This window comes from Psammomys obesus, unplaced genomic scaffold (assembly GCF_907164565.1).
Source record: "Psammomys obesus unplaced genomic scaffold, mPsaObe1.curated_primary_1811, whole genome shotgun sequence".
Classification (NCBI taxonomy): Eukaryota; Metazoa; Chordata; class Mammalia; order Rodentia; family Muridae; genus Psammomys; species Psammomys obesus.
In genome coordinates this window covers 4,038,574-4,063,229 of record NW_026593286.1, presented here as the reverse complement: position 1 = coordinate 4,063,229, position 24,656 = coordinate 4,038,574, and the positions used below count along the sequence as shown (strand labels likewise).

The 24,656-nt window shown below is 50.4% G+C and overlaps 1 protein-coding gene across 6 annotated transcripts in view; it reads left to right on the top strand.

Moving 5' to 3' along the window:
* The window catches only part of Agap1 (ArfGAP with GTPase domain, ankyrin repeat and PH domain 1), a 431,455-nt gene that overhangs the window by 142,864 nt on the left and 263,935 nt on the right, over window positions 1-24,656 (top strand). For all 6 annotated transcript variants that reach the window (XM_055616997.1, XM_055616996.1, XM_055616995.1 and 3 more), the window contains exons 3-6: window positions 168-255; window positions 18,793-18,878; window positions 21,232-21,373; window positions 23,275-23,409. In XM_055616997.1, coding sequence (XP_055472972.1) covers window positions 168-255; window positions 18,793-18,878; window positions 21,232-21,373; window positions 23,275-23,409 — 451 coding nt within the window. The remainder of the gene's footprint in view (window positions 1-167; window positions 256-18,792; window positions 18,879-21,231; window positions 21,374-23,274; window positions 23,410-24,656) is intronic.

Below are 24,656 nucleotides of genomic sequence, written 5' to 3'. Positions count from 1 at the left end.
TTGGTTGGTTGGTTGGTTGGTTGGTTGGTTGGTTGGTTGGTTGGTTGGTGTTTGTTTGTTTGTTTGTTTGAGCATCTCCAACATTTTGGCAGGGTGATTATGACCATTTGTGCAGAAAGCTTAGAGTGATTTAATCGCCTCTAACTGTTGTCTTATTTTTGCTGCAGGGAATTGTGGGTAACTTGGCCAGTGGCAAGTCTGCACTGGTGCACCGGTACCTGACTGGCACGTACGTGCAGGAGGAATCTCCAGAAGGTATGCTGTTCTACTGTTCAGCAGGTGGTTAGTTACCAGCTTAGCATTCAGGGATTAATTTTTTCTTTAGCATATTCTAAGTCATTGATGACCCATGCCAAGGCCATAAGAAAGCCACAGAGTAGCAGAGAGATTTAGGTGTATGCTCCCTCCCATAGGGGTTTCCGTGCGTTCACTCCAGCATTTTGAGCATTAACTGAGACGTTCTTGAGTGCATTTCTGCTGTAAAGCACGTCCTCTGGAACCTCAGGCCAGTGCGACTCCTTTGAGTACTGGTTGGACGTCTCTCTGGTCTGGACCCCTACCTTGTAATGCTGCTCAATCACAGACATCAGCATTTCTAAGTACAATCCAGATCCCTCCCGCCACTGCGTGTCTGAGTATGTTTCCCTTTATATTGTATTACAAACATGTAATAATCATTTTGCATGCAAGTTAGGCATTTCTTTTGCCATTAGACATTTTGATTCTTCTGTTGACATATCCATGTCTTACTGTGGTTCTGTTCCTTTTTTATTTATTTATTTATTATTTTTTTTGCTTTAATTAAGTTTATGACAGTGGTAGTAGGAAGCCCTTTAGTCCCCTTAATCCTAAGCGTAGCCCACGAGCCATTTTCTAAACTATATTTTCTCCCCATGTAACCTTTCGAAATCCAACTCTGAGACACTGAATTTCTGGTTCCTTCTTTTTCTTACTGGCTGTTCCATTCTTTGCAGATATGGACGCAGGTAACTATACATTTTCTTCATGGCAGTGCTTGTCTCGTTTTGGACAGAGGAGAGGCACAACCTTGTACTGTAGTGTTCTCTTCCCGCCGTGTTCTGTGTCTCATCCTATTTTGTTCCATTTCACCTTTTTCTTTGAGTTCAGCATTCCACCCTGTTTTGTCCCTTAGCTGTCTTCTGAGTAGTAGTCCAAAGTAGCTTCACGTGTCCCCTGTAACACATGTTTTGGCCCTTTAACTCTTGTCCTAAAGACTGTGGAACCATGTAGAAAGAACAGAATTCTGAGGGGCTTGCTTGGGGCTCTGCCACCTTCCTGTATTACTTCCCAACCATATTTTGAAAGCCTCATGGCTGTCAAATCAGAGAAACGCCCATTTTTCAAATTCTCCCTGTGGAATGATGATTTGGGAGGAGGGGAGGCTCCAAACAAAGGTTTGTGTATGAGACCAAATGGACAAAGGCCCGACTTGGTGGGAACTGCAGTCCCAGGTACTCAGAATCGGTGTGGAGGAGGAAGGAAGGTAGCATCTTCCCCCACCAACCATCCAGGGCCATGCAAGGACTCTTCTTTGAGCCTGAGTGTGAATGTTCACCACAGACAGCTTGACTAGACTTGACTAGACTTGGGGTCTGTAGTGGTTCTGTCTTGGGGCTTCTGTGTGTGGCACTCACTGTTGACACTCACTGTTGAACAGTTGGTAAAATCTGTTCTCAATTATCTGCAGCTGACCCACTGCAAGGCAAGCATATGCCTTTTCCAGGCAACTCTGTTTTGAACGTCTTCCAATACCCACATTTTGGACTGGGGTTGATAGAAGTTCCAGCCAGCCTCTGGTTTTCTTGCTGTCCCTTTATGGCTCAGAGGTCCAGCAATTTGGAACTGCTGATTCTAAAGGAAGAGTCAGGACCACATCTGTGTTTGGTCATTATTGTGGTGCCCGTCATTTTCCCATTGGACATGCAGTCTGCCCTAGCACACTTGTGTCCTCCAACTTGATTTATATGCAGTGTAGAATATGGCGTTCTATTTTGATCATCACAGAGGTTTTTTTCCCCTTGAAGGTTCACACGTAAGAAGTAAAAGTTGTACCCTGTGAGGTGACCTCGTTGGTTGTTAACAACTCCCCCGGCCCCGTCTGCAGAGTGGGAGTATATCATTGTGCTGGCAGACACACAGCTGAGGACCCCTGGATCCAGGAGAAAGAACTTAGGTTCTCTCTCTCACCCTCCCCTGCCTACCTGTGTGTCTTCTTGCTGTGAACCGTGGGCCAGGGTGATTGTCCTGTGCTGGGGGAGCTTAGAGCCGCACCATGCCCAGGTGTACCCATCTGCTGTGAATGAGGAGGCCTTCCTGTGCTTGGAAGCCCTTGGGCAGTTCTGTTTCCCAGGAGCTGCCCATGAGTTCCTGTCTGGAATGCAGCAGGTAGCAGCTATTTTCTTTAGAGCTGGTTTCTATTTCCTGTCCTCCTGAACACACCCTACACCAGCAGCGGGAGGCAAAGGAATGTGTGATCACTGTGTGATTGCTGTCGTGTAATCCTGAGATTCTTCTGTGGGGTCAGGGAACTTAGAGCTGGGAGATGGTTGTAGTCTTTACCTCATGAGTTAATGCAACCAGTTACCCAGGCTAACTGAAACCAGGAAGCTGCCAGTGCAGTGCTGCGGGATTGGTGTCTGATTTACTGTCTTTATCCAGGAGTATGGAGAGTCTTGGGTGCCTGGTCATCTGGGGCCTGCAGAAAGTGTCAGGGATAGCTCTAGTCCAACTTCTCTTCAGAGACTCATTAGCACGCAGGTGGACAGGTGTGCTTGGTGCCTGGCTGAAACTTTGGGTTTGGAGTGAGCTGTGTGATCCTCCAAATCCTCCAATTTCTTTGTGTTGCAGTTACTTTCTGATTTGTCCTTTGTGACGCTACATTTTCCATTGCTATAAATAACAAAACCCCCAAGACTGGAAAACCTCCTTTGCTTTACAGAGAAAATAGGTTATTTTAGCCCACAGATTGAGAGACTGAAGGTTCAAGACTGGGCAGTTCCATGTTTGGGGTCTGGTGAGGGTCTCATGGTGGCATCATAGGGAGAGCATATATGACAAGGAACCACACGATGAGGCAGGAAGCTTGAGTGTGGGCTGAGGCCAGGTTTGCTCTTTACAGCAACCTTTTTTCTATTGAGAATGAACCATGATCCTCACGGACATAGACTAGTTCCTTCAGGGGACAGCATCTCCTACAAGTAGGCTCCCCGCACTACGACCCATCTGTTAAAGGATTTAACACCTTCTGTAGTTGGAAAGCAGACTTCCTCTGTACAAACCTTTGGAGACACACTCAAACCATGTCCAAGTCACAGAACTCCCCTCTGACTGCTAGAGCAATCATCTGGATCGCTGCTACTCTGCAGTCCACATGGCTGTGTGTCTGCCCCTCTCTGCAACTCACTGGATTCTCCATTCCCGTTCACAGTGGCACTTGGCTGTTCTCTGGTTAACACATGCATACATATCCTCTGCTGTGATCCTACCTTGCCTCCTGGAAGGGATAGTGTGTCAAGGAGCTTAAAACAGTTTTAGGAAGAGAGCTGCTTCTTGACAGGAGCATTCCTGGGGCTGTTGCCCCAGAGTGTTTTCTTCAGATGCCTCTCAGCATCACCGCACTGGGTGGCTGAGTTCTCTTGTCTTGACACCTTTTTAGTTGACACTTTATTCTATGAGAGAAGAGAGTTGACTTGAAAGCCTTGGAGACGTAGGCCAGAGAAAACACTTTATGCATTATTCTTAATGCTACCTCTAATTAGTGACTTAGGGCAAACCGGTTTATCTCGGCGGGGAGTCGTGATCCGTGGAAGGAGCTGAAAGAGTGCAGTTTGTAGATGGGTGGTCTCCTTCATGTGTGAGCATATGAGTGTATTTGTAAATGTGTATGTATGTGTGGTGTGTGGTGGACACCAGGGTCCCAGGATGCTGCAGCAACATGCCATAGACCAAATAAATGGCTGAAAGCAGAAGCAAAGTTCCTTGGCAAATTTGGTTCTTTTAGGAGGCGGACAGGGTGGCTCTTGCTGGTGGCAGCACCATACCTACGTAGTTGGGGCTATGGAGGAGGATGTTGGGGGTTGGTCTGGTGCGCTGTGTATTCAGAGGCTGATTTTCGTGTCCCAAGATCTGGTTGCAGTCCAGGTGTGGGCATTATCAGGATCATTGATGAGTGTTATGTAAACATTGCTCCCAAGATCTCTGGGAAATAAAGAAGCTGGACAGCCTAAAGCTAGGCAGAGGAAACAGGGAAGCTGGACTCCCGTTCCCAGTCTTGGGGTCCCAGGTAGGGACCACGAGGTAGGAAAGGAAGAAGAAGGAGAGAAAGGTAGTAGCCTCGAGACGTGGCCCTGAGGACTGACCTGATGGAGCGGAACCCGGCCGTGTGGCTGGGAATTGGCCAGACTAGTTATAGATTCAATATCTGCCACTGCTGGCCTTTGAGTCCCACAGGACAGGACCAGCCTGGGTGTGACTATCACACCTCCCTTTCAAGGCCCTATTAATAGCTGCTAATTAGAGTTGTGAACAGTGTTTGGGCTGTGTAATTTCAGTTTCCCCCTTGTGTGTTAGGTGTTTAGCATTCACCGTGCACTCTGCCCCGCCCCATACCAAACCCGTGTGTTTCGTGTAAATTTTAACTCTGTGGGGTGGGGGGTGATAGAGAAACAGCTTGTCAACAACATGTGGGAGGTGTTGAGACCCTTGTCTCATCCCAAGGCGCTGGCTGTTGTATCCTGCAGGGTTGATAGGCTGTGGACCCTGCACAGCCCTCTCTGGGTCTTATTTCTTCCTGTTTGTGGATTGTGCTCCCCAAAGGCTGTGCAGATGGAAGGCACGGAGACTGTCCATCCCAGTGGCCTCAGTGTGTCTGTAAGGATGCATGGAGCACAAGGCTTGAAGATCAAAGGCAACAAGCCCAAGAGCAGCCATGGCCTGCCTTCGTGCAGCGGGAACATTGATCACCCCTCGCTGATAACTTCTCAACCAAAACCTGCAGATGGGACAGGGTTAAAATTGTGGATTGAAGTTGTGTTGTCAACAAAACACCTCCTTTTACCCAGATCCAGAATAAATAAACCCAGAGACAGTAAATGGAGGCTGAGGCCCACATGCTGCCTGAAGAGCTAGGAAGGCAAGGCACAGTAGGCTCACTCAAGAGTCACCCTCTGTAGCTTCGGAAAAGGTTCTAAAGAACTGCTACATTCAGATGTGGCCCGGGAGCACGTGGACCCGCAGTCTACATGGGCATAGTTAATAAGAGACTTGTTTTTTTCGCCTCTGACTTTTTTCATTGCTTTTTGTCTTTTAACCTGTTCACATTTGGAGGCAAAAAGCTTCAGGGCTGTGGTTGCCTTGGATCTGTCTAGACTGACAGCCTGGTCAGGAGCTTGGTGATAGAGACACGCCTCCAGGATTGCTGGCTCCGCCTCTCTCTCTCAGCCCTGTTTCTGTGCTCCCCTGGCTTTGGCAGGAGCCGTTGACTCACGCTAGCTGACCCCAGCCACACGGAGTGAGGGTGCACAGACAAAGGCCTGGAGATCCCCACATCAGTCTTCTTTTTTCTCCCCCAGAATGAAAAAACAAGTCATCAGAAGTCTGGTCCCGAGACACCCATTTTGCAACAAAGTAACCCAAGAAACCGGAGTACCGGCAGAGAATTGAGGGCCGACCTCTCACTGGGGAGGGAATGTCAGTGTCTTTCGCAGTGAAGCAGTTGAGGGAGGTGGAGGAGCCGGCACTGTCTGCCTGTTAGGGAAAGCAGTAGATGTGTGATACTGAGTCATAGCCACCAGGTGAGGGCGCAGTTAGGGCGGTCATCTAGGTGTCCAGGATGGGGCAGGTGGAGGACTCCTTCAGGTTCCCAACCTGCAGAGGCTCAGGGCTTTTATTTCCGATCCCATGGTCCTGTGTGTGACTTGTGCATACTCCGTGTCCACTGTAAATGGATGACATAGGGCACAAGGCAAACGCCCCATGTATTGCAGTTCTGTGATTTTGCTAACGATGACATGAGCAAACATCTATCTCTGCTTGGTAGGTAAGATTTATTTTGGGGGTTATCTTTGATCTGTGCGTGGCTGGATCCGTAGGTGTGCAGCAGCGTATGGAGCACAGAGCGCTGATGGTGACATAGACCTAGTGAACTGAATCCGAAGGTTTCCGTGGTGAGAATTGCCCTGGGAGCCCTAAATGAAGTGCCTACCCCTTACAAACTTCCAGTGACAAATTCCCCCTAATACGATTGCACCACAGCTCACCTGAAGAACCAGTGACAGTTTGGGGCTTCCTTAGAGAGTGTGTGGGGGTTCACTGGCAGGAGTGTGATGATCCCAGAGCAGCTGCACTGGAACGTCTTTACCCAGCGTGAACGATGGCTTCTTCATAGCCATGTGGATGGAGTCCCCTTTCCGTTAACCTTTGTGAACTTTATACCCTGGCACCTCCTTCAATGCTGAGGCCATGTGCAGTTAGAGCCAACTGTAAACAAATGGGAGGTGTGGCTGGACTCTGAGGTGAGGGTCCGGTGACCCTCGGTAGATCATAGATCCAGTGCTGGCAGTTGACTCTTTGAGGAAAGCATGGCTGATCTGATAAAGATGGTAGCTGTTTCCTCAGAGGATGGAATAATACAGCAGCCTCGTAACTCACATCAGGAGACCAGAGTCTGAGCCTGAATCACTAAATGTCTGACAGTGCTCCTCGGTATGCCTGGCTAACTAGAGTGTTCAGACAACTGGCCTACTTGAGAGAAGCTCAGAACGCACGTGTATTGTCAGTTTCCTTTTGATGGAGTGGTTTTAGGTTTGGTGAAAACTTGGCCAGTTTATGGGAGGGAGTCTAGTCCACATCTTGGGAGAAAGACAAACTGTTGTGGGGGTTGGGGAGCCTAAGAATTGAGTAGGGGTGCTGACGGGAAGGGAACAAAAATGTACCCCATAACCTGGCAGCATTCAAGAATGCAGGTCAGGGCTGCCATGCAGTCTATTCCATCTGCTGCTGTGCCCTGAAGAGACTTGCTAATAGCAGCTGTGACTGCCTGGAGCTGAAGACTCAGGGTTCCCAGCTCATCTCAGCCACTTAGAAGTCTTACGACATTCCACATGTCATGAAGACACAGAGTGACTTGTGTGGAATACTGAGAAGAATATCAGCCTTTGTTTAGCGACAGCCCTGTCTCTGCAGAGCCATGGGTGGCCTCTTCCTGTGTGGGCCCATCATACTTGGGCCTATCGTGTGGGTGCCGTGAGAGGTTCCACCCCTGCTCCCGGATCCTCAGCTCTGGCTGCCTCAGCGTCCACTGATGTTCTCAGAGGTGTGTCTGCAGCCACCAGTGCTGCCCTCTGCTGGAGGACCCATTTGCTGCTCAGGCTTAGTCCACGTGAAACCGCCTGACATCTTCAGGGCATCCCAGGAATCCCCGAGTGGGGGTGAGACCCATAAAGGCACAGCTTATATGTCTGTCATCTGGGAACACACTTGACAACCAGGAACCTAGACCAGAGAAGAAGATAGGGAGTGCCTGGTACCCTCCCCTGGGTCTGAAAGTGCTCGGGCCTTTGTCACCTTCATAGATAGATGGGAAGGTGTGGGCTCATGGGTTGCTGTGGGCAGCAGAGACCATGGTGCCAGGTTCTCATGTGGGCTTTATCTGAGTTGCTCTCTCGGGGCTGCTGATGCCACGTTCTTCAGCAGGTTTCTGGTGGTGACTCACATCCAGCCACAAGTTGCCTGAGAGAGTTGCTGTCCCATGCCTCAGTCTTGATACTCCTCCAGAGCGCCTGCCTGGGTTGCTCTCCTAACAGGCGCGTCTGGCCAGTGTCAGTGAGTGTGTTTTCAGAAGCACGTGGATCTGAAATATTTTGTTAATGGATGTTTACTTAGTCTCCTAGAAACAAACGCTGTGGTAAACACCCAGCCTGGCTTCTCAGAGTTGCTGAAACACATTTAAGCTGTCAGCTCCTAGAACCTTCCCCAAATCCAGTAAACTTTAAAAAAGCTCAGTCAGCCACTATTGCTGCACAGATGTTAGGCTTCCTCAGACTCTTCTTGGATCCTGCTTGATGTATGAGAGAAACAAAAATCCAAAATTTGTATAGCCCTAATAAAACTGGAGTGGTTTTGAAATTTATCCACTTACGTTTGTTAATGTCACTTTTACCCTGTTGTTTGTAACCAAGGGATTTTAGCAAAAGTAACTGTGTGGGGTTATCTCTGAGCCTGGAGATTGTGGGCCCACTGCTTGGTTGGTTCCGTAGGTCAGTTTAGTTGCTGTTCTGGGTGATTTGTGATACCTGGTATGTAAAGTTAGCGTCATCTACCTTACCTTCCACGTTGTCATCCTGTGTGTGACAGTCTGCAGCTCTAACCGCATGACATAGAACCCGAATACAATGCTGCCTAAGACAGGTGAAGGTCACTGAACTTTGAACGATGTAAAAAAGGAGAAGCATGCACTGTGAACAAGGGGAAAGGGCGAGAAGAGGAGGCTGTCGTGTTTCTGGCGTCCGTGAGTCTGGCAGAACAAAATGTGTTTTTCAGTTGGTTGGCAGGAACTCCGTGGCTTGTCCATGCTTTTATCATTACTTCAGCAAGAGGCTGAAGACTCACTGGAAGCTGGCCCAGGGCTTGGGGTTGGTGTGTGCATCCAGGAAGAGGTTGTTTCCAGGATAATTACATGGAAGTGATTTATACCTGGCCAGGTGCATGGCCTCTAGCCCTCTAGTAGGGCTGGACCAGCTGGCATATGCCAACTAACTAGCTAGCTGAGTGTTAAGGCCATGGTCACTGGAAGTGCACTTAGATTCCACTGGCCTCCAGAGTTGAGAATCAGCCAGCCTGGCTTTCCACACAGCTGTTGCTGCCCCAGGAAACGCAAGAGTTGAGCATGGCCATTGTTTTTTAATTAATTATTAGTATTAGAACAGGATTCGGTATGTCATAGTCTGGCCTTGAAGTCACTCTGTAGCCGAGGGTGACTTGAGCTTCTGATGCGATGCCTCTACTTCTCCAATGCTGGGATAGTAGGTGTGCACCACTGTGCCCAGTTTATGCTGAGGCAAACAGAACCAGGGCTTCGTGCATGCCAGACAAGCCCTCTACCAGCCGGGCTGCATCCCCAGACCCACAACACAACCATTCTCAGCAGAAAAAGCATAGATGGGCTCACATTTCCAGCCACAAGTCATTTTCCCAAAGGTGTTTTAGCTCCAGGGGTGTTTTTAATGCTTCAAGTCCATCACTTTTACCTGTCAGTCATTAATTTTCGAACCTGTTACTCCTGGACCCCACATCTAGTACTTTTGTCTGCTGGGCTATTTGTACTTGGCTTTGCCCTCTAGTGGGCAGCCTGCTTCCACTTGTAAGGCACCTTGTAGCACCAGTCTGCTGGGCCCTGGCTGCGGCAAGACTAGGTTTACTGTATGAGTCTGCACTCGAGTTGGAGGCAGGGGAGAGTGACCCATCAAACAGGGCAAGTAGGCGGCTTGACCTGTGTTCCTGGAACATGGCCCCTGACACACTGAGACGCACAGAGCCCCTCCCTCTCCCGTCTCTTCCATGTCTTGGCCTTAACACAACTAGCTAGCTAGTTAGCTGTCCCCGTGCAGTACCAAAGACCAGCTGAATGTTTTTCCCTTCCACTTTTCAGGTCTTAGTTTTTTTTTTTTTTTCTTTCCAACAAAATATTCAGGCCCTGTTCTGATGGACTTTGATCACGTCACATGCTTCTCTTTGAACCAGTCGGTATGTCTAGGCATGAGGAAGTGTTCTGGCCAGCTAGTCCCTTGGAGCACAGGAGTGAGGTCTGTCTCACTGTCTCACCGTCTGGCTCCTGAACTGTGGATTGTGGAGGTAGATCCAAGTCCGGTGTTGTATCGACAGAGTGGCAAATGTTCTTTTCAACGAACGTTTCTTTTAAATGAAACTTTAAACAGTGGGCATGCACAGTGACACTCAGCACACGCGGTACAAACCAGGGTCGGGCATACTGTGCACCCCTCCACCCGCCTCACACAGGTGTCGCCCTGACTTCTGGTGGCTCCACGGACTGAGCCTAGGGTGCTCTGCTTTCTCCTGGAACTGTTTTCTTTCCTGGTTCACACAGGGATATATGTACTTATAATGACTGTGGGTACAGACCAGCAGACCCAAGGACGGCTGAGTCCAGCACTGTGTCTCATCTCAGCACACACTCAGCAGCCTCCTGTGACCTAACGACTTTGTGTAGTTGGCTTATCTGTGATCGATCCAGACCCCTGTCCATAGAGGTTTCCACGGTACACTGTTTAGATTCTGTGGGACCTAGGCAGAGACAGTTGCGGTGTGTAATGGGCCTGAGGTTGGCCTATTCCTGTGACTGTGAGGTCAGCACATGTGGCCAGCAGTTTCTGGCTTTTTGAGCTCTGCTCCTTATTGATAAACATTTAATTTTTAAAAAGTTAGCACCAGGAGAAACAGAAAGAGACAGAATAATGAAAGAGCAGTTGTTCTGCAAGGGCCAAACGAGTGAGCCAGCCGTGTCGAGAGGACAATGTGTGTGGCCGCTGGGGAGGGGCCTGATGACAGGATTAATCCACACTGTGCCTGCTCTTTTTGCACCAATAGGACAATGGCTTAGGTTGCATAAAGTCAAGTTCGATGCCTGAAGAGAAGACAGCTCCTGAAGAATTGCCACGACCTAAGTGTGGGGTCACCATCAACTAGGGATGACAGTGACGTAGTTCATGCTTTGGAGATGACTGGGGGTCGGTGTGGGGTAGTCAGGAGTTCTCAGGCCACCTCTGGGCTTTGGAACTGACTTGGATTATGCTACAGTGCCTAGCACCCCAGAGCCCTCTGCAAAGCTCTCCTGTCCCATCATGATTGTTGGCTTCTTCAGCTCATGCTGGCCTGGGGCTGACACACCAGCATCCGGGACACACAGACGTTATTCCCAGATGTTCAGATGCAGGTTCTTCCTGGAGGAAGCATGGTCTGTCAGCCTTGGGCTGAACCTGAGGGCCTGTACCTCCAGCCCTAGGAAGAGAGACAAGGACATCTTGCCTTGCCAGCTCTGCATGGGAAGCTGGTGTGGTGAGGGGTGCTGAGAAGTGAGGTACTGGTCCTCTCAGTGGTGAGTCCCTTTCAGGAGGAACAGAAGCCTGGAGCCAAAACCTGCTGCATTCCTGCTAGTAAATTACATAGGATAGCAACACAGATAATGTCCCAGAGACCTGGGACAGAATGGAGTATGACCTGCAGAACGGTACAAAAGGAGTATTCAGAGCGCAGTCTGCCGTGTAGCTCAGTAGCAAGGAGGTTGGCTCGCTGAAGCCCCTGGTTCAGTCCCTGGCATGGGAGGGAGGGGTCCAGGAGAACCATTCTAGTAATGGTCACCTGGACCTGAATTGTTGCTGCCTATGAGCTATGGAGAGGTTTTCACAAAGAAATAAAATTAAACATCGGCAGAGCTTAAAAACGCATGCTTTCTGGCCTTTTTATGGAAATAGCTTCTTACCTTGTAAGGCAGAGTCAGGGACCTTCTAGGCCGTGTCATTACCATGTGGACGTTACCAGATGTCTTAACACAGCCTAGAAGAGTAGAGGTGTCGCCAGTGTGTATAATCTGGGCTTTCTGGCTCAGGCTTCTGCTGCTCCTGGCAAGCCCTGTCTCAGCCCCCAAGCTGTTATTCTCGGCCAAAGTTTAGACATTGGGCCCCAGGTGCTATTGTTGGTCCTCTGTTCTTGCTGAACACTGGCTGTCGACTGTGCCATGTTGGAGTGTGAAGCATTGGTGCATGGCGTCCTTCTGCAGCTTGGTTTTGTTTTCCCCTCTGACGTTTCGCCATCCCTCTCCTCCTCCACTGTCTCCTCCCCTGACGGGCATCTTTGCCCAACATCTTGTGTTTCCACTTCTCCCACTCTCTGTCCCATCATTCTCTTGGTGGAAACTGGAGCCATATTGGCTCTTTTGGGGTAGGGGAGGTATCTGCTGTCCACACTGACTAGGGCTCCAGGACCATAGTGATGCTTCCTCAGAAATGCTCTTTTGTGGATGTCTCTCATTTGTCTCATCAGCTGCGGGAGAGGGTGGCACTGGGATCTTGGGGAACTTCACACTAGTCCTGACAATCATAGTGTCAGGTTGGTACAAGTGTCCTGCCCACCTCCTCATTTGCCTCCCCAGGAGGTTGGCTCTCTCTTTGTTAGGGACTCCCTGGTGCATTTGCTGAAGGCCCTATCCCAGCACCTGTCATGTGTCCTGGGGTGTGGGATGTCACTGCCTTTTCCTCAGCTTGCTGCGGGCACAGGCCTCACTTCTGCAGGTGCGGGGCCTTTGTTGCATTCATTTCTAGAAGCCAACTGTGGGAGAGGGCCTCAGCTTATTCCCATAGCCTTGCCCTGGGCCGCTCCTCATGCTGCACCTTCCTGCCCTCTTCCAGGAATGGAGGAGTCAGTCAGACCTCATGGAGTTCTGATGTGCCAGCCAGAGACTGAGAATGCCCCCTTCCTTCCCCATCTTCCCTTTCTTCTGATGTGGACTTGTTAAGTGAAGTCACCTCAGGTCAGCCTCCTCCCCCAGTAACCTGCCCACAGAGGCCCAAATTGGCTTCTCACTCATTCTGAGCTGTAGCCATTTTTTATTTTCCCACCGTAAGCTTAAAAACCATGGCAGAGGAAATCTGTTTTGGTTAAGTTTTGTAAACTAGTGTGTTACCAATAACCCCTCCTCCCACTGTAAAAATAGTATGTGGTCCAAAATTCCTTTTAAATATCACAATACTAAACTTTTCCAAAGCTCCAATCCCATAAAGTACTGGCTTAAGTATTTTTTGTCATAGCTTTTAAAAGGCATATTAATTTTTAAAGGAGTTTGGCACATTTGTGATTAAGTGTGTTTTATTCCCTTAGGGAGAACCCAAAAGGCCTGTAGCTCCCAGCGCCTCAAGTCCCCTTTTCTTAGATAATAAGGAGACCACAATGTTTGCAGGGGATGTTCTGCTTCATCATGAGGCTGAGGGGGAAGGTTGATCTCACGCATATCTTCTTAGAAACAGCTCTTCTAAACAGAGGCAGGAAGAGACCCAGCACTGTCCATTCCTGTTGTTCTTCCCTACTGGGGTCCGGGCTCTGGGCCAGCTGGCACCTGCAGCACAGGCCACTGGGTTAGGCTCAGAAGTGAGAATGAACCCTCCCCTTTGCAGTGACCCCACAAAGGCAGCTCCAGCTCAGTGGAGCTTTAGGCCCTCACTTGTGCATGCAGAATCAGAGATGGGCAACTTCCGGGAGGCTTGATGGTTTCAGCAGAGGTCTGTGGTCTCCAAGGCACAGCAATGGCTTAGTGCTATAGTCCCTGCGTCCTCCATATCTGCCCCAAGTATGAGGAGAGTGGCACACAGGCTCCTGGACCCTTTACAGACAGGGTCACATGGGACTTGGTATTCACATAGAAGAGAGGAACGATGAGGAACCGGAAGCTTCAGCTTTCCTGCAGGGCTGAGAAGGGGACTCTCTGTCCCTTAGTTTCCGAAAGGTTTCCCAGAGGCCCTGGGCTTATCTCTGATGCTTGTTGTGGAGAACAAGTCACCATGATACTTGGCATTGTCACTGTGAGAGGGCTCCTGTCACTGTCCTCACTCTTCCTTGCTTGGAGAACTGTTAGGACACAGTAGTAGCTGCAGTCCAGTTACTGGGAGGGAAGAAACAGGAACGGCAGGCATCTGTGGCCGTGCTTACTCCAGGCAATTCCTCCCTTTTTTTGAATAGGAAAATTCCACTTACTCTTATTTTTACCCCTTAAAACAGAACTGGACAGAGATGGAACCCTGGCCCAGCATGCAAGAGGAATAAACCGTGGCAGCTCCTCCCAGTGTGAGCTGAAACAGAAGGAACCCAGTTATCTGGCATGTGGTGTCCCAGATTTAGAGCTGGTTCCTACAGTGAGAGTCTCAGAATAGTCACCTTGAAATTGGCTGAGGTTGGATGGTAAGAAACACCCTAATCAGACCTTTAAAAGTATGCTCTAGAGCCAGAGAACACGGCTGTGCTCTCGCCAGCATGCTGTTCCCTTGCTGAACGGCCTCCTCAAGTGCTGGCCGTGTGTATTGCTGAACAGACGCTTGTCTTTCTGCACCCCTGTCTTGGGAGAGAAATCAAGATGCTGGCGATTGGGGTGTTAGCTCAGTTGTTGCACAAGGACTTGAGTTAATCAACAAAGCCAAGGCTTTTGTTCTTGTTGTTTTTAAAGCTGCTGTAGTAATGCATGCTAGTAATCTTTGTGCTAAGAGTGGAGACAGGTAACGCTCTGGGCCCGGCTTCGCCAACGGTTTAGCCTGACGAACAAGCTCTAGGCCAACAGGAGTTGCTGTCTCAAAAACCAAGGTGTAGGGCCCAGAGGGTCTACATCCAAGGTTGACTTCTGGCAGGTGCACGCACACACGCACGCCGAGGAGAAAAAATATCCAGGGCTACACAAAGCTGGCAGGCTCGGCAGTTGCACGTGTGTGCATTTGTACACATGCAGGAGGGAAAAGATCCACGGCTACACAGAGGAAGCTGCCGGGTACATGTTGGAGGTGAGCCAGAGACCTTGCAAGTTACACTTGAGGTTGAGTTAGCACCATGCTGAGTTCTCAGAGGAGACGAGCACACGTAGTGCTGCTGCTGGCCAGGTTCAATTCAGGAGGCCACACTGGCCCACAGCACGCAGAGTGCTGCTTTGGAGCATTGTAGCTGCAAGGGAGCCTTGTAGCTTGGGAAGAGTTGCTCTGAGCAGGGAAAGGACTCAGTTTCCTGGCTTGTGAAGATGCTACCCCAGTTGCAGAGTCTTGTCAATCAGCACTTTAGAGAGGGACACAGGTCAGCCATCTCCGTTCCCAGCCCAGGGGGCAACTGTATAGGGCTCTTGAGTTACAGGGTGCCGCCCTGCAACAATACCCCAGCACCTGCACCCACAGGTGGGTCGAGCCAGGCACACATCAGCAACACCGTCAGAGAGGTGAGGTATGGATTGGTGACTCGTTTTGGAAATAAACTACCTCAGTGCAATTTAATGTTAGGTAATCATAACCAATAGATAAATTGGCAGTCATTCTCAGGACAGCTTCATAGTAAGGCCATGGTGCTAGCGGATAGTTGGATAAAGTAGACCTGTAAGAGAATGATTTGGAATTTGGATATCAAATAGACATTTTATATTACATGCTTGCTTGAGTGCTAACAGCACCAAGGTTGAAATAGCAGAGATTTTCGTGACCCCTGGACAAAGATGGCATTTAGATTCCATTAAAAAAATCTGCACTAAAAATGAAATAGAGCTAGCTGGGTATGGTGTCACGCACCGGTGATCCCAGCACTCTGGGAGGCAGAGGCAGCCACATCTGTGAGTTAGAGGCCAGCCTGGTCTATAGAGTGAGTCCAGGACAGCCAAGGCTGCACAGAGAAACCCTGTCTCGAAAAATAAAACAAAACAAAAAAGAAATAGAAATTTTTAGTAGAACTCAAGACCTAGTGGGGAAGACGAGATGGCAGGTGTGAAATTAAAATAAAGGCTTGGCATCCCTACTTTGAAAACCCAGAATCTAAAGTAGGAATCTACAATACTTTTTGATTCTCAGAAAACACCAGATGTTTAAGTCAAGGGTTCTCGGCTAGTGAAGCCTGGGCTAATAGTCCCAAACTCTGGCTGATGCAATCGCTGGAATTATTACCCATTTCTATCATTTCAGATGTGGGGTCCCAACCTCAGAGTAGAGGTGCTGCCAGGCACCAACCTACTAAGGCGGCCGCTTCCCTCTTTGGGGAACTGTGGAGGACAAGTGTCAGTGTACCGATTTGGTAGATTTCTGGGCCTGGTTTCTCAGCACCCAAGGGTGCCTGCTGCAGCAGAGCCACTCACAGTCTGCATTCTCAGGTCCCCGGCTGGGTTTCAATCTCGTTATATTAAACATCGGGTTCAGGGTGGTTCCCTCTGTTTCCCAATTTTGCTGAGATTCTGGAGCCTTCACATAGGCTTGTCACCCATGGGTGTTCTCAAAAATGAAGTGATGAAACAGTCAAGCGTTCTGTATATCGGGATGTCAGTGATGTCAGAGTTGGCAGAGGTCTTTGGGGCGTGAGGAGGTACCTTCCTTCATTTGGGAGTGGTGGGGTGTGTCTGAAAGCCCTCTACTTGGGGCAGTGATACCCAAAAAGCTAGCGGCCTTCTATGAAGCTGGGGAAGGCCTGTGCGGATTCGGTATGTTTCAGTTCTCTACACTCATCATGTATGGCCATGTCTAAGGAGCTCTGTGCGGGGTGCCTGCTGGAGGAAGGGTCACTGCTTACGTCTGGAGACAGGGAGTGACTTGACTAGCATTGGTGGGCAGCCAGGGCTGCTGCTGAGACCAGAATGTCCAGAGCAAGACAAAGAAGCCTCATCTCATGTAGATGCAGCTCTGAACTTTGCTCTGTGGGCCCTGGGCAGGGGCTGCTCGGATGACTGGGCAGCATTTCCTGGGCAACAATAGGACATAGGTAAGGTGCCACAGGCTAGCTCCACCCTGGAGGCACTCAACCCAGAAAAACAAATTCTGTGCCCTTCTGAGAGCCCCTTAGGTTACCTCATGTAGCCCCTTCGTCACACCCTCTCCTGTGGCTAGAGAGCTTTGCGATCATGTCTTGGACCGGCCTGCTGGCTGCCATGACCCACAGAGATGGTTTCTCTGGCAGATGACATCCCTCAGGTATCATGAAAGTCACATCTCAAGAGGACCATGAGAAGGAGCTTTACATTTCCACACAAGCTCTGCATTCCCCAGACCCTGGTGGGTGTGCCTAGCCTGCCCTCTCGGTACGGGGTAAGAAGGAAAGAGGTTTTCACAGAGCCAAGAATGCCAGGTTGCTTTGCAAACATTGCTTTTCTTTCGAAGTTTGGCTTCAATCTGTCTCATCGACAGACAGAAGGTTTCCTATATCTTTCTTCAGAAGTGAAATCAAGGAAGTAACAGTGACTGCTGCCCTCTTCCTGTGTGCGCATTCGTCCTGAGAGCAAGCTATTTGGCTGTTAGGTCTGTCCTCCTAGAAACATGCCCTGACCCTTGGCTGAAGCTAGCAGTAGTCACGCCGGCCAGTGCTCACTGTACATTTTGCCCGCCAGGATGGCATCCTTGCTGTTTTCCAGCTGGGAGTCACTGAGGTGGAGGGAGGTGGACCGGGTGAGGCTGGTGTGGGGGCAGCCCTGGTTCAGACAGAGTCAGTGATGGTGGCGGAGCGTGGGTAGAGCTGTGGTTTCAATTGTTGTATTTGGGGTGTCTGCTTTGTGTCAAGTATGGCAGAAGCCAGGCTGAGATGGGCTGTCATCTCTCTTCAGTGGAAGAATCTGTGACTTGGGGACCCAGAGCCACAGGGTTCCTCCTGTGCCTCTGACATGCCCATGTGGGACGTTTTTAAGCTTGTCTAGGAGTCTGTCGTCTTTTTCCTGTCCCTGCCTATGCAGACCTCACGACCCAGTAAATCCTCACCTGACCCGTTCCTGTGGTTCTGCTCCACTTTTCGGGGTGGGAGACCCCATGTTGTCTGTTCCATTGCAGTGTTAAGGTTCATTGTGCTCTGCAATTAAGTAAGTTGGAAACGAGGCCAGGCAAGCACAACTTGTTAAATACACCAGGTTAGGTGGGTACAAGAGAAGGGAGGGCTGTTGTGCGTGTGTGTGTGTGTGTGTGTGTGTGTGTGTGTGTGTGTGTGTGCGCGCGCTCGAGCACGCCATATTTGTGCATGCTTGTGTAGGAAGGGCGGCCAGTCCCCCATAGCCTTCCGGCCTCAGTAACCACTTACTTAATAAAGGTCCTGGACACTTTGAGTTGGTGTGGAGAGTGTAGTTATTCAGCTTTGTGTGTGACCAAGTGGCTCAGGCCTGAGATAGGGGCAGGAGAACCTCTGGAAGGATCTTGCAGAGTTGTTTAGAGTTCAGTGGATTCCCTGGGGTTCCTGTGAGACATCTACATAGAGGACCAAAGATGAGAAGCAGGGAGTGATGCCTACCCCACAGGAAGACAAGAGAGTGGCTAGAGGGCACTTAGAGCCCTGACTGTCTAAGGGCAGACTGTCTTGGACATGGCATGTCAGCACTGCGCAGACCTCACAGTCCAGTCCTGGGCATATCTGGGGGCCACCTTTGGGTCTCCCCCTGCCCACCCTCCTTTTTGCCCTGACATCCCAGCAGGCCCCCAGGTGGTTTCTCGCTAACCCATGTGGTCTCTAACGCCTCCCGTCAGCCGGCTGCACCGCTCTGTCTCAACTGCGGTTCCATCGGTAGCTTTGTCTAACGTGTGTAGTAGTCGGGCGTCCTTCCCTAACTGTGGCCTGTGACTCTGGAGACACCATCTTCATGCTGTTGTATGTTTTCCTCCCAAGCACTGGGTTTCCCTTGAGGAGAATGCAGGTTCTCGAGTGCTGCTAAGCCTGGAAAAGCATTTCTGGGTTTTGAGAGCCCGCCCTCTGTTTGCCAGTGGGTGACCATCTGTCGATTTATGTATTCAGTTCTGCTTGAAAAGTCTATACTCCTCAGCCAGGTTTCCTGGCATTGCACAGGAGGCCGTGCCTGCTAACCAGAATGCACGGGTTCTTAAACAAATGTTCAAATCAGAGCTCAGCTCTAAAAATGCAGCGCTCGTGGGAGATACCTAAAATCTAGTGAGCTCTCCCAGCCAGTTACCCCGCCTGGCCTAGAGTGTAGTTTTCCGCAAGCGAAGCCCGTGTCTGCCCACCCTCCAGCCCTCCATCTTCTTCTGTAATGTTGCGTTTTGTGTGTGGCAGGTGGAAGGTTCAAGAAGGAGATTGTTGTGGATGGACAGAGTTATCTGCTGCTGATTAGGGATGAAGGGGGCCCCCCAGAGGCCCAGGTGAGTACTGCACCCCACCCATGCCTGACTTTTGCACTTCGAGGACCTTATCTAAAGTCTGGAACAAGAAAAGAGTCAGGTTTTAAAGTAAGGGAATTTAGAAACCCAGGAAGTTTGGGTCTTCTGGGTGATTTTTATTTTTAAGATCATACGTTTTTAAGATAGAAGGAGAAGCGGGTGCATCTGCTCTGAAAGAGCTGCTGGGATGGCTTTTAAATTTTCTGTGCTTTTAAAAATTGTTTCTTTCTTAGTCGTCCCCCTCCCCTTGGCTTCATCCCAGAGTAACGTCACTTTCAAAGTCTGCTGGGTGGAATTGGGACGCTGACCCACTTTCCGTTTCTGGCAGTTGACAGGAGTGGGCATCCCCACACGCTTGCCAGCCTTCATGGCCACGTCAGTCTCCACTGAACACTAGTCTGCAGTGTGCTGTGGTTCCCGTGAAAAATCCCTAGAAAGATGGTGTCACCACTTCTGCTAACAACTGGATCTTCTAGTTAAGTGAAAAGAGACCACAGTCATACCCCGCTAGGGCAGAGGGAAGGCCAGGGTGCAGAGGTTCTAGACCTCAGATGAGGGGCTGCGATCTCCCCTGAAGCTGTTATCCCCCTCCTGGACTGGTGAATAGGGTGAGACCTTCTGTTTTCTGCCTCTTAGAAGAGACTGTGTCTTCGTTTCTTTTCTTGTGATAAGATTCAGGGGAAACATAACTTAGCAGAGGAGAGAGTTTGTCTGGCCCAGAATTCCAGGGAAGTCAGGGCAGCAGGACACTGGAAGCAGCTAGACACTTGACATCCACAGCCAGGAGCCGGAAGCAGAGAATTAATGCACACTGGGCTCAGCTCACTCCATTTTGTGCAGTCTAGGACCTGAATCTAGAGAGCGATTCTACCCACGGTGGACTTGTGTTCCCACCTCAATCTGAGTAATGAAAATAGTCCATCTCCTAGGTGAGCGTAGATTTTGTCAGCTCAGCAGTTGACCTCAACCATCACAAGGCAAAGAAATGCCCCCTGGCCGGGAGAAGAGAAAGGTGCTCAGCCGGGCGGGCCGCAGGCTTCCCGTGCAGCCACTGCTGTGTCCCGGGCTTCTGACAGTATCTGCAAGTGTGCCCCGAGGTCACATTTGACTTTCGAATGTGCCATTGAACTTGAGGTTTTAAGGGCTCTTGTGTAAATACTCTATGTTTAAATGAATATGGTTTGTTGTAGGTGGGTGTCAGTTTACACACACACACACACACACGCGTGCGCGCGCACACACACACAAACACATGCACACACACGCTCACGCACATGTACACACACAAACACATGCACACACGCTCACACACATGCACACACACGCTCATACATGTGCACACACACGATCACACACACACTCACACACACGCTCACACACACGCTCACACACGCTCATACACGTGCACACACACGATCACACACACGCTCACACACACGCTCACACACATGCACACACACTCATACACGCACATGTCTACACATAGATGATGAATTGTGAGTCCTGCTTTGGCCATAAGAACTTCCCTGCAGTGAGCTTCTTTTAGAGAAAGCAGAAGGAGCTTTGGGGCGTTCCTGTTTGTTTACACAGAACGAGAAGGGTGCTTGGGTACAGGACACAGACAGGATCCAGAAACTGCCATCAGCTTTGGTGAGAGTGGGTTGCTGGGCACTATGAGGAGCTCTGGTCCCCCTGCTTCTCCCTCCCACGGAGCTGTTGTAAGTTGGATGATGTAAGAGGGCTAGGTGTAGATTAACCTTAGACTCCCGTTTTAATTTTCCTAAAAATAAGTAGTCATTTCCCAGCAGGGAGCTGAGGTGGCAGCTAAGCCTCTGCTATAGCAGGAACTCTGCCTCCTGGGAAATGTTTTTCCATCAGGCTCCTGTGGTGGCCACTGTGAGCATCAAGACACTTTTGAGCAGACTGTGTGGGTGCAGAGGAGGCGTCCCCTCTCAGCCCCGAGTCCACCAAGTCTGTTTAAAAGCTCTGAGGAGCTGTGTGAAACTGAACGCCGTGACGTCCCAGAGGGGCGTGGGTAGAGCCTTCTGTCTGCAGGGTGGGATTCAGCTGGTCATGGCAGAGCATAGACACTTAGGATCACGGTGACCACGGGGAGACACAAGGACTGGGTCCTCAGAGAAGGGCGCTGGCGGAAACAGAGGTGTGCATACACATCTCATTCCCACGCACACTTAGATTTCCGTGATTCAGCCACAGCACATAATAGCAGAGGTCAGGCAGCAGCCAAAGGCTGCCCTGGTGCTCACAGGGGTCAGGCCTTGCACCTCCTCCTGTGCCCCCACCTCAGCTACCCTCCTCGTCACTCTCCCTGCAGTTTGCCATGTGGGTGGACGCGGTCATCTTCGTCTTCAGCCTGGAGGATGAGATCAGTTTCCAGACTGTCTACCATTACTACAGCCGAATGGCCAACTACAGGAACACCAGCGAGATCCCGCTGGTGCTGGTGGGGACCCAGGGTGAGTGCCGGGCCTGCGAGGGTGCTTTGAAAGCCTGTGGACATGTTCTCAGTAGGGAGGGATTTGGAAATGTCCAGAAGCTTGAAGTCAGGGCTGGGGCTGACGGTGGCTTTTCAGAGAGAGAACTTCCTTTACCTGACATTTCCTGATTGGTTCCATGGAGAAGTCACTCAGGCTCAAACAGACATCTGCCTCACCCCAACACACCCCAGGTGCTTTAGGAAAACCCCTTTTCTTCTGTGTGTGTGTTTTCCTACATTATGATGCCTTAATTGCCTTTTGCATAAGACTCCTTTTAATGAAGCTGCTTTTATTTATTTTTATTGAAACAATGGTTTTTCTTAGCTTTGAGCTGCCTTGGCTATCTATCTCTGATATTTACCAGCCCAAAGTCAGGACTTATGGTGTGGGCAGGGTTTGAGAGCAGTGTAAGGAGGCGCTGATTTCCTGACCTCATGGAGAACACCATCCTTCCCTGTTTTTTTCTTTTCGATGCCATTCAGTGGTCCTCTCTTGCTTTTGAAGCCTGCAACACAAAACTGCCGCTCAATAGCTCCCTCTGCTGGTCACCTGGAGACAGTGCCTTGGTTCTCACTGTAGTGTAGTTGTCCCTTCTCTCTTCATGGGGTCCGACAGCAGGAGCATTTGAAATCCCTGTATTGGTTGCAGTAGGGAGGTTGAGGAAGGTGGATGGCCACTAAAGGCCAGCCTGGGCTGCAACATTAGACTGTCTCAAAAATACAAATGCCCTGGGGTGGTGGCTCATGCCTTTAACAGCAGCACTCGGGGGGACTTCTGTAAGTTCAAGGCTGGCCTAGTCTTTGTAGCAAGTTCCAGGCCAGCTATGGATACACAGTGAGAGCCCTTCTAAAGAGAGGGGTTAAGCAGTCACTTGTACCAGAGTTATAAGCTTGGTTCCCAGTGTACACACTATTACTAGACATCCTAGGTAGCCTGGAGATGAAGTATGAGGCCAATGACACAGGTCCTGTTCAAGTACCACACCTTCCTTATGGAAGGGGCTGGAGCATTATGCAGTTGGGTACCCTAAAAGTCCTGAAATTGCTCACGGAGGATGGCCGTGTACGTCAAGGGTGGCAGCTCTAGAAAGTCTTTAAAGCCTGTGCCTCTCCCAGGCAATTTTGTTCCCCCCCCCCCCCACAGCTGTCTTGGAGCAGGAGAGAGGAATTCTGAATGCTTTGCCTTTGGCTGACCAGGCAGCTCCCAGCAGTCGGCCTGGTGTCCAAGAGCCCTGTGAGCCTGCGCCTGAGGCACGATGTTTCCCATTGTGAACTCTCTGTGACTCATGGCACACAGCTGGGCTGGAAAAAACAGATTTGATTGCTGTGTTCTCTCATACACGGTGGTGTTTGTTGCTGTTGGTAGAGAAACAGTGATGCAGTAGAGTAGGAGCCCAGGCGTTGGGCCCACACACATCTAGACTAGAGCTGCGTAGTCAGGTGGCCTGACCTTTGCTTCTCAGTGCTCTGGGAGGGTGAATTGAGGAATGGGTGGAAGTCATGTGTGGACACAGGACTTGGCCTTGATTGAGTGTGGGGCCAGTTCTTCTGAGAACCTGCACGGACCTTGCTAGTGGGCTAAGGGACCCAGGACACCTGTGGCTGAAGCTGGGCTACGCGGCTTCTCCAGGAGCTGCTGTCAGCATGTTGTATGCTCACTGGGCTCCTGAGACACCCGTGTCACCACTGGGGCCATAGGCAGTACGACCCAGCAGGTGATATGAGAAGGTACCTGCAGCTTCCTGTCTCCGGGCTAGGGTAGGTAGTTTAGATTTTGAGTGCAGGAAGCGACCGGCTGTGTGTGGGGCAGGCTTGAGTCATGTGGGCTCTAGAGTCACAGGAAACAATGGCTGATGAGCACACTGTCATTGTCTGTTGCAGATGCCATAAGTTCCACCAACCCCAGGGTCATCGATGATGCCCGGGCACGGAAGCTCTCCAACGACTTGAAGCGGTGCACGTACTATGAGACGTGCGCCACCTACGGGCTCAACGTGGAACGGGTCTTCCAGGACGGTAAATGCCTTGTGACTGCCAGGGCTCTGTGACGCAAGGACACATTCCGCCCTGGGAGAACAGGCACACATGGGTGTGGGGACAGAAGCCGACCGTGCTGTGTAGACATCAGGGTTGGGGCGTGCGGCAGCTCCCGGTTCCACTCTCAGGGCTGTGTTCAGAAGAGGCGCAATCCTTCACAGCGTCTGTGTGTCGCACTGTGCAGCCTGCTTTGCATAGATGAACAGGTCCAAGTCCTGAAAGCTCCATCAATGCCACTGCGTGCAGATTTGTGGCCGTAACTGCTCATTCTTAATCAGGTTCTATCTATAAGATGAAAAGCTTATATATTTGACTTTTGGCCCTGGGGTAACTTTAAACTGAATGAATAAACCTTAAACCCCAGGAAGTAAAATGAGAACTTGGGGCTAAGAGTGTGGGCCAGCCTGAGGAACTGTTACTGAAATATTAACTGCCCTCCTCCAGGAACAGGGGGGATTTGCCTGTAGGCGCTTTTGGGCCTGCTAACAGGGGCAGATTCATGTTGGTGGGGGTGATGCCCCATCCTGTGGCAGCCAGGCTCTTCCAGAACCCTGCATCTCTTTCCTCCTCTGCCTTACAGGCAGTTACCTCTTTTCTGGCACTCAGTCCTCATCTGTTCCTCTTGTTACACTCTGCCTTTCATCCTTCCTGGTGGCAAATCCAAGGAAGCCCAGGATAGCCCTGAGAAGCAGCATGGCGTCTCTGGGTCCCGTCATCCATTCTTCCTATTCCCATACATCTTCCTCAGGCTCCTCTTCCTGTGGTGCGTACTGCCAGCAGCCTCCCTCCTGTCGGCCTCATGCAGAAGTTACACGAGGGTAGCCTGCTTCCGTGGTAACCAGGGAACTGCGAAGATTAAGCAAGGAAACACTTGAAGTTTTTCCAGGGCATGGACTCTGACATACAGCAAAGTCCACATTCACTGTTGCATGGCCCAAACATCTGTATGAGCTGACCAGACTGGCTGAAGGATCCGGAAGTCCTCGATAGGGTCACAGGCAGCTATGACCTAGCTGCCTGCCTGCTCATATGCATGGGCTTTTCTGATACAGCCATCTGTTTAGGGACTGCAGAGGGTCCAGAGGAGTTCCAGCAGAGATAACCTGCTGCAGAGGGTAAGACAGGGGCCCTCCAGCCCTCGGGGAATAGCTGTTCCTAATGTGGGCTACCAGAGCGTGCTAGTGTGGGCTCATTCTCTTCCAAGACTTTCTGATTTCTTACATTTA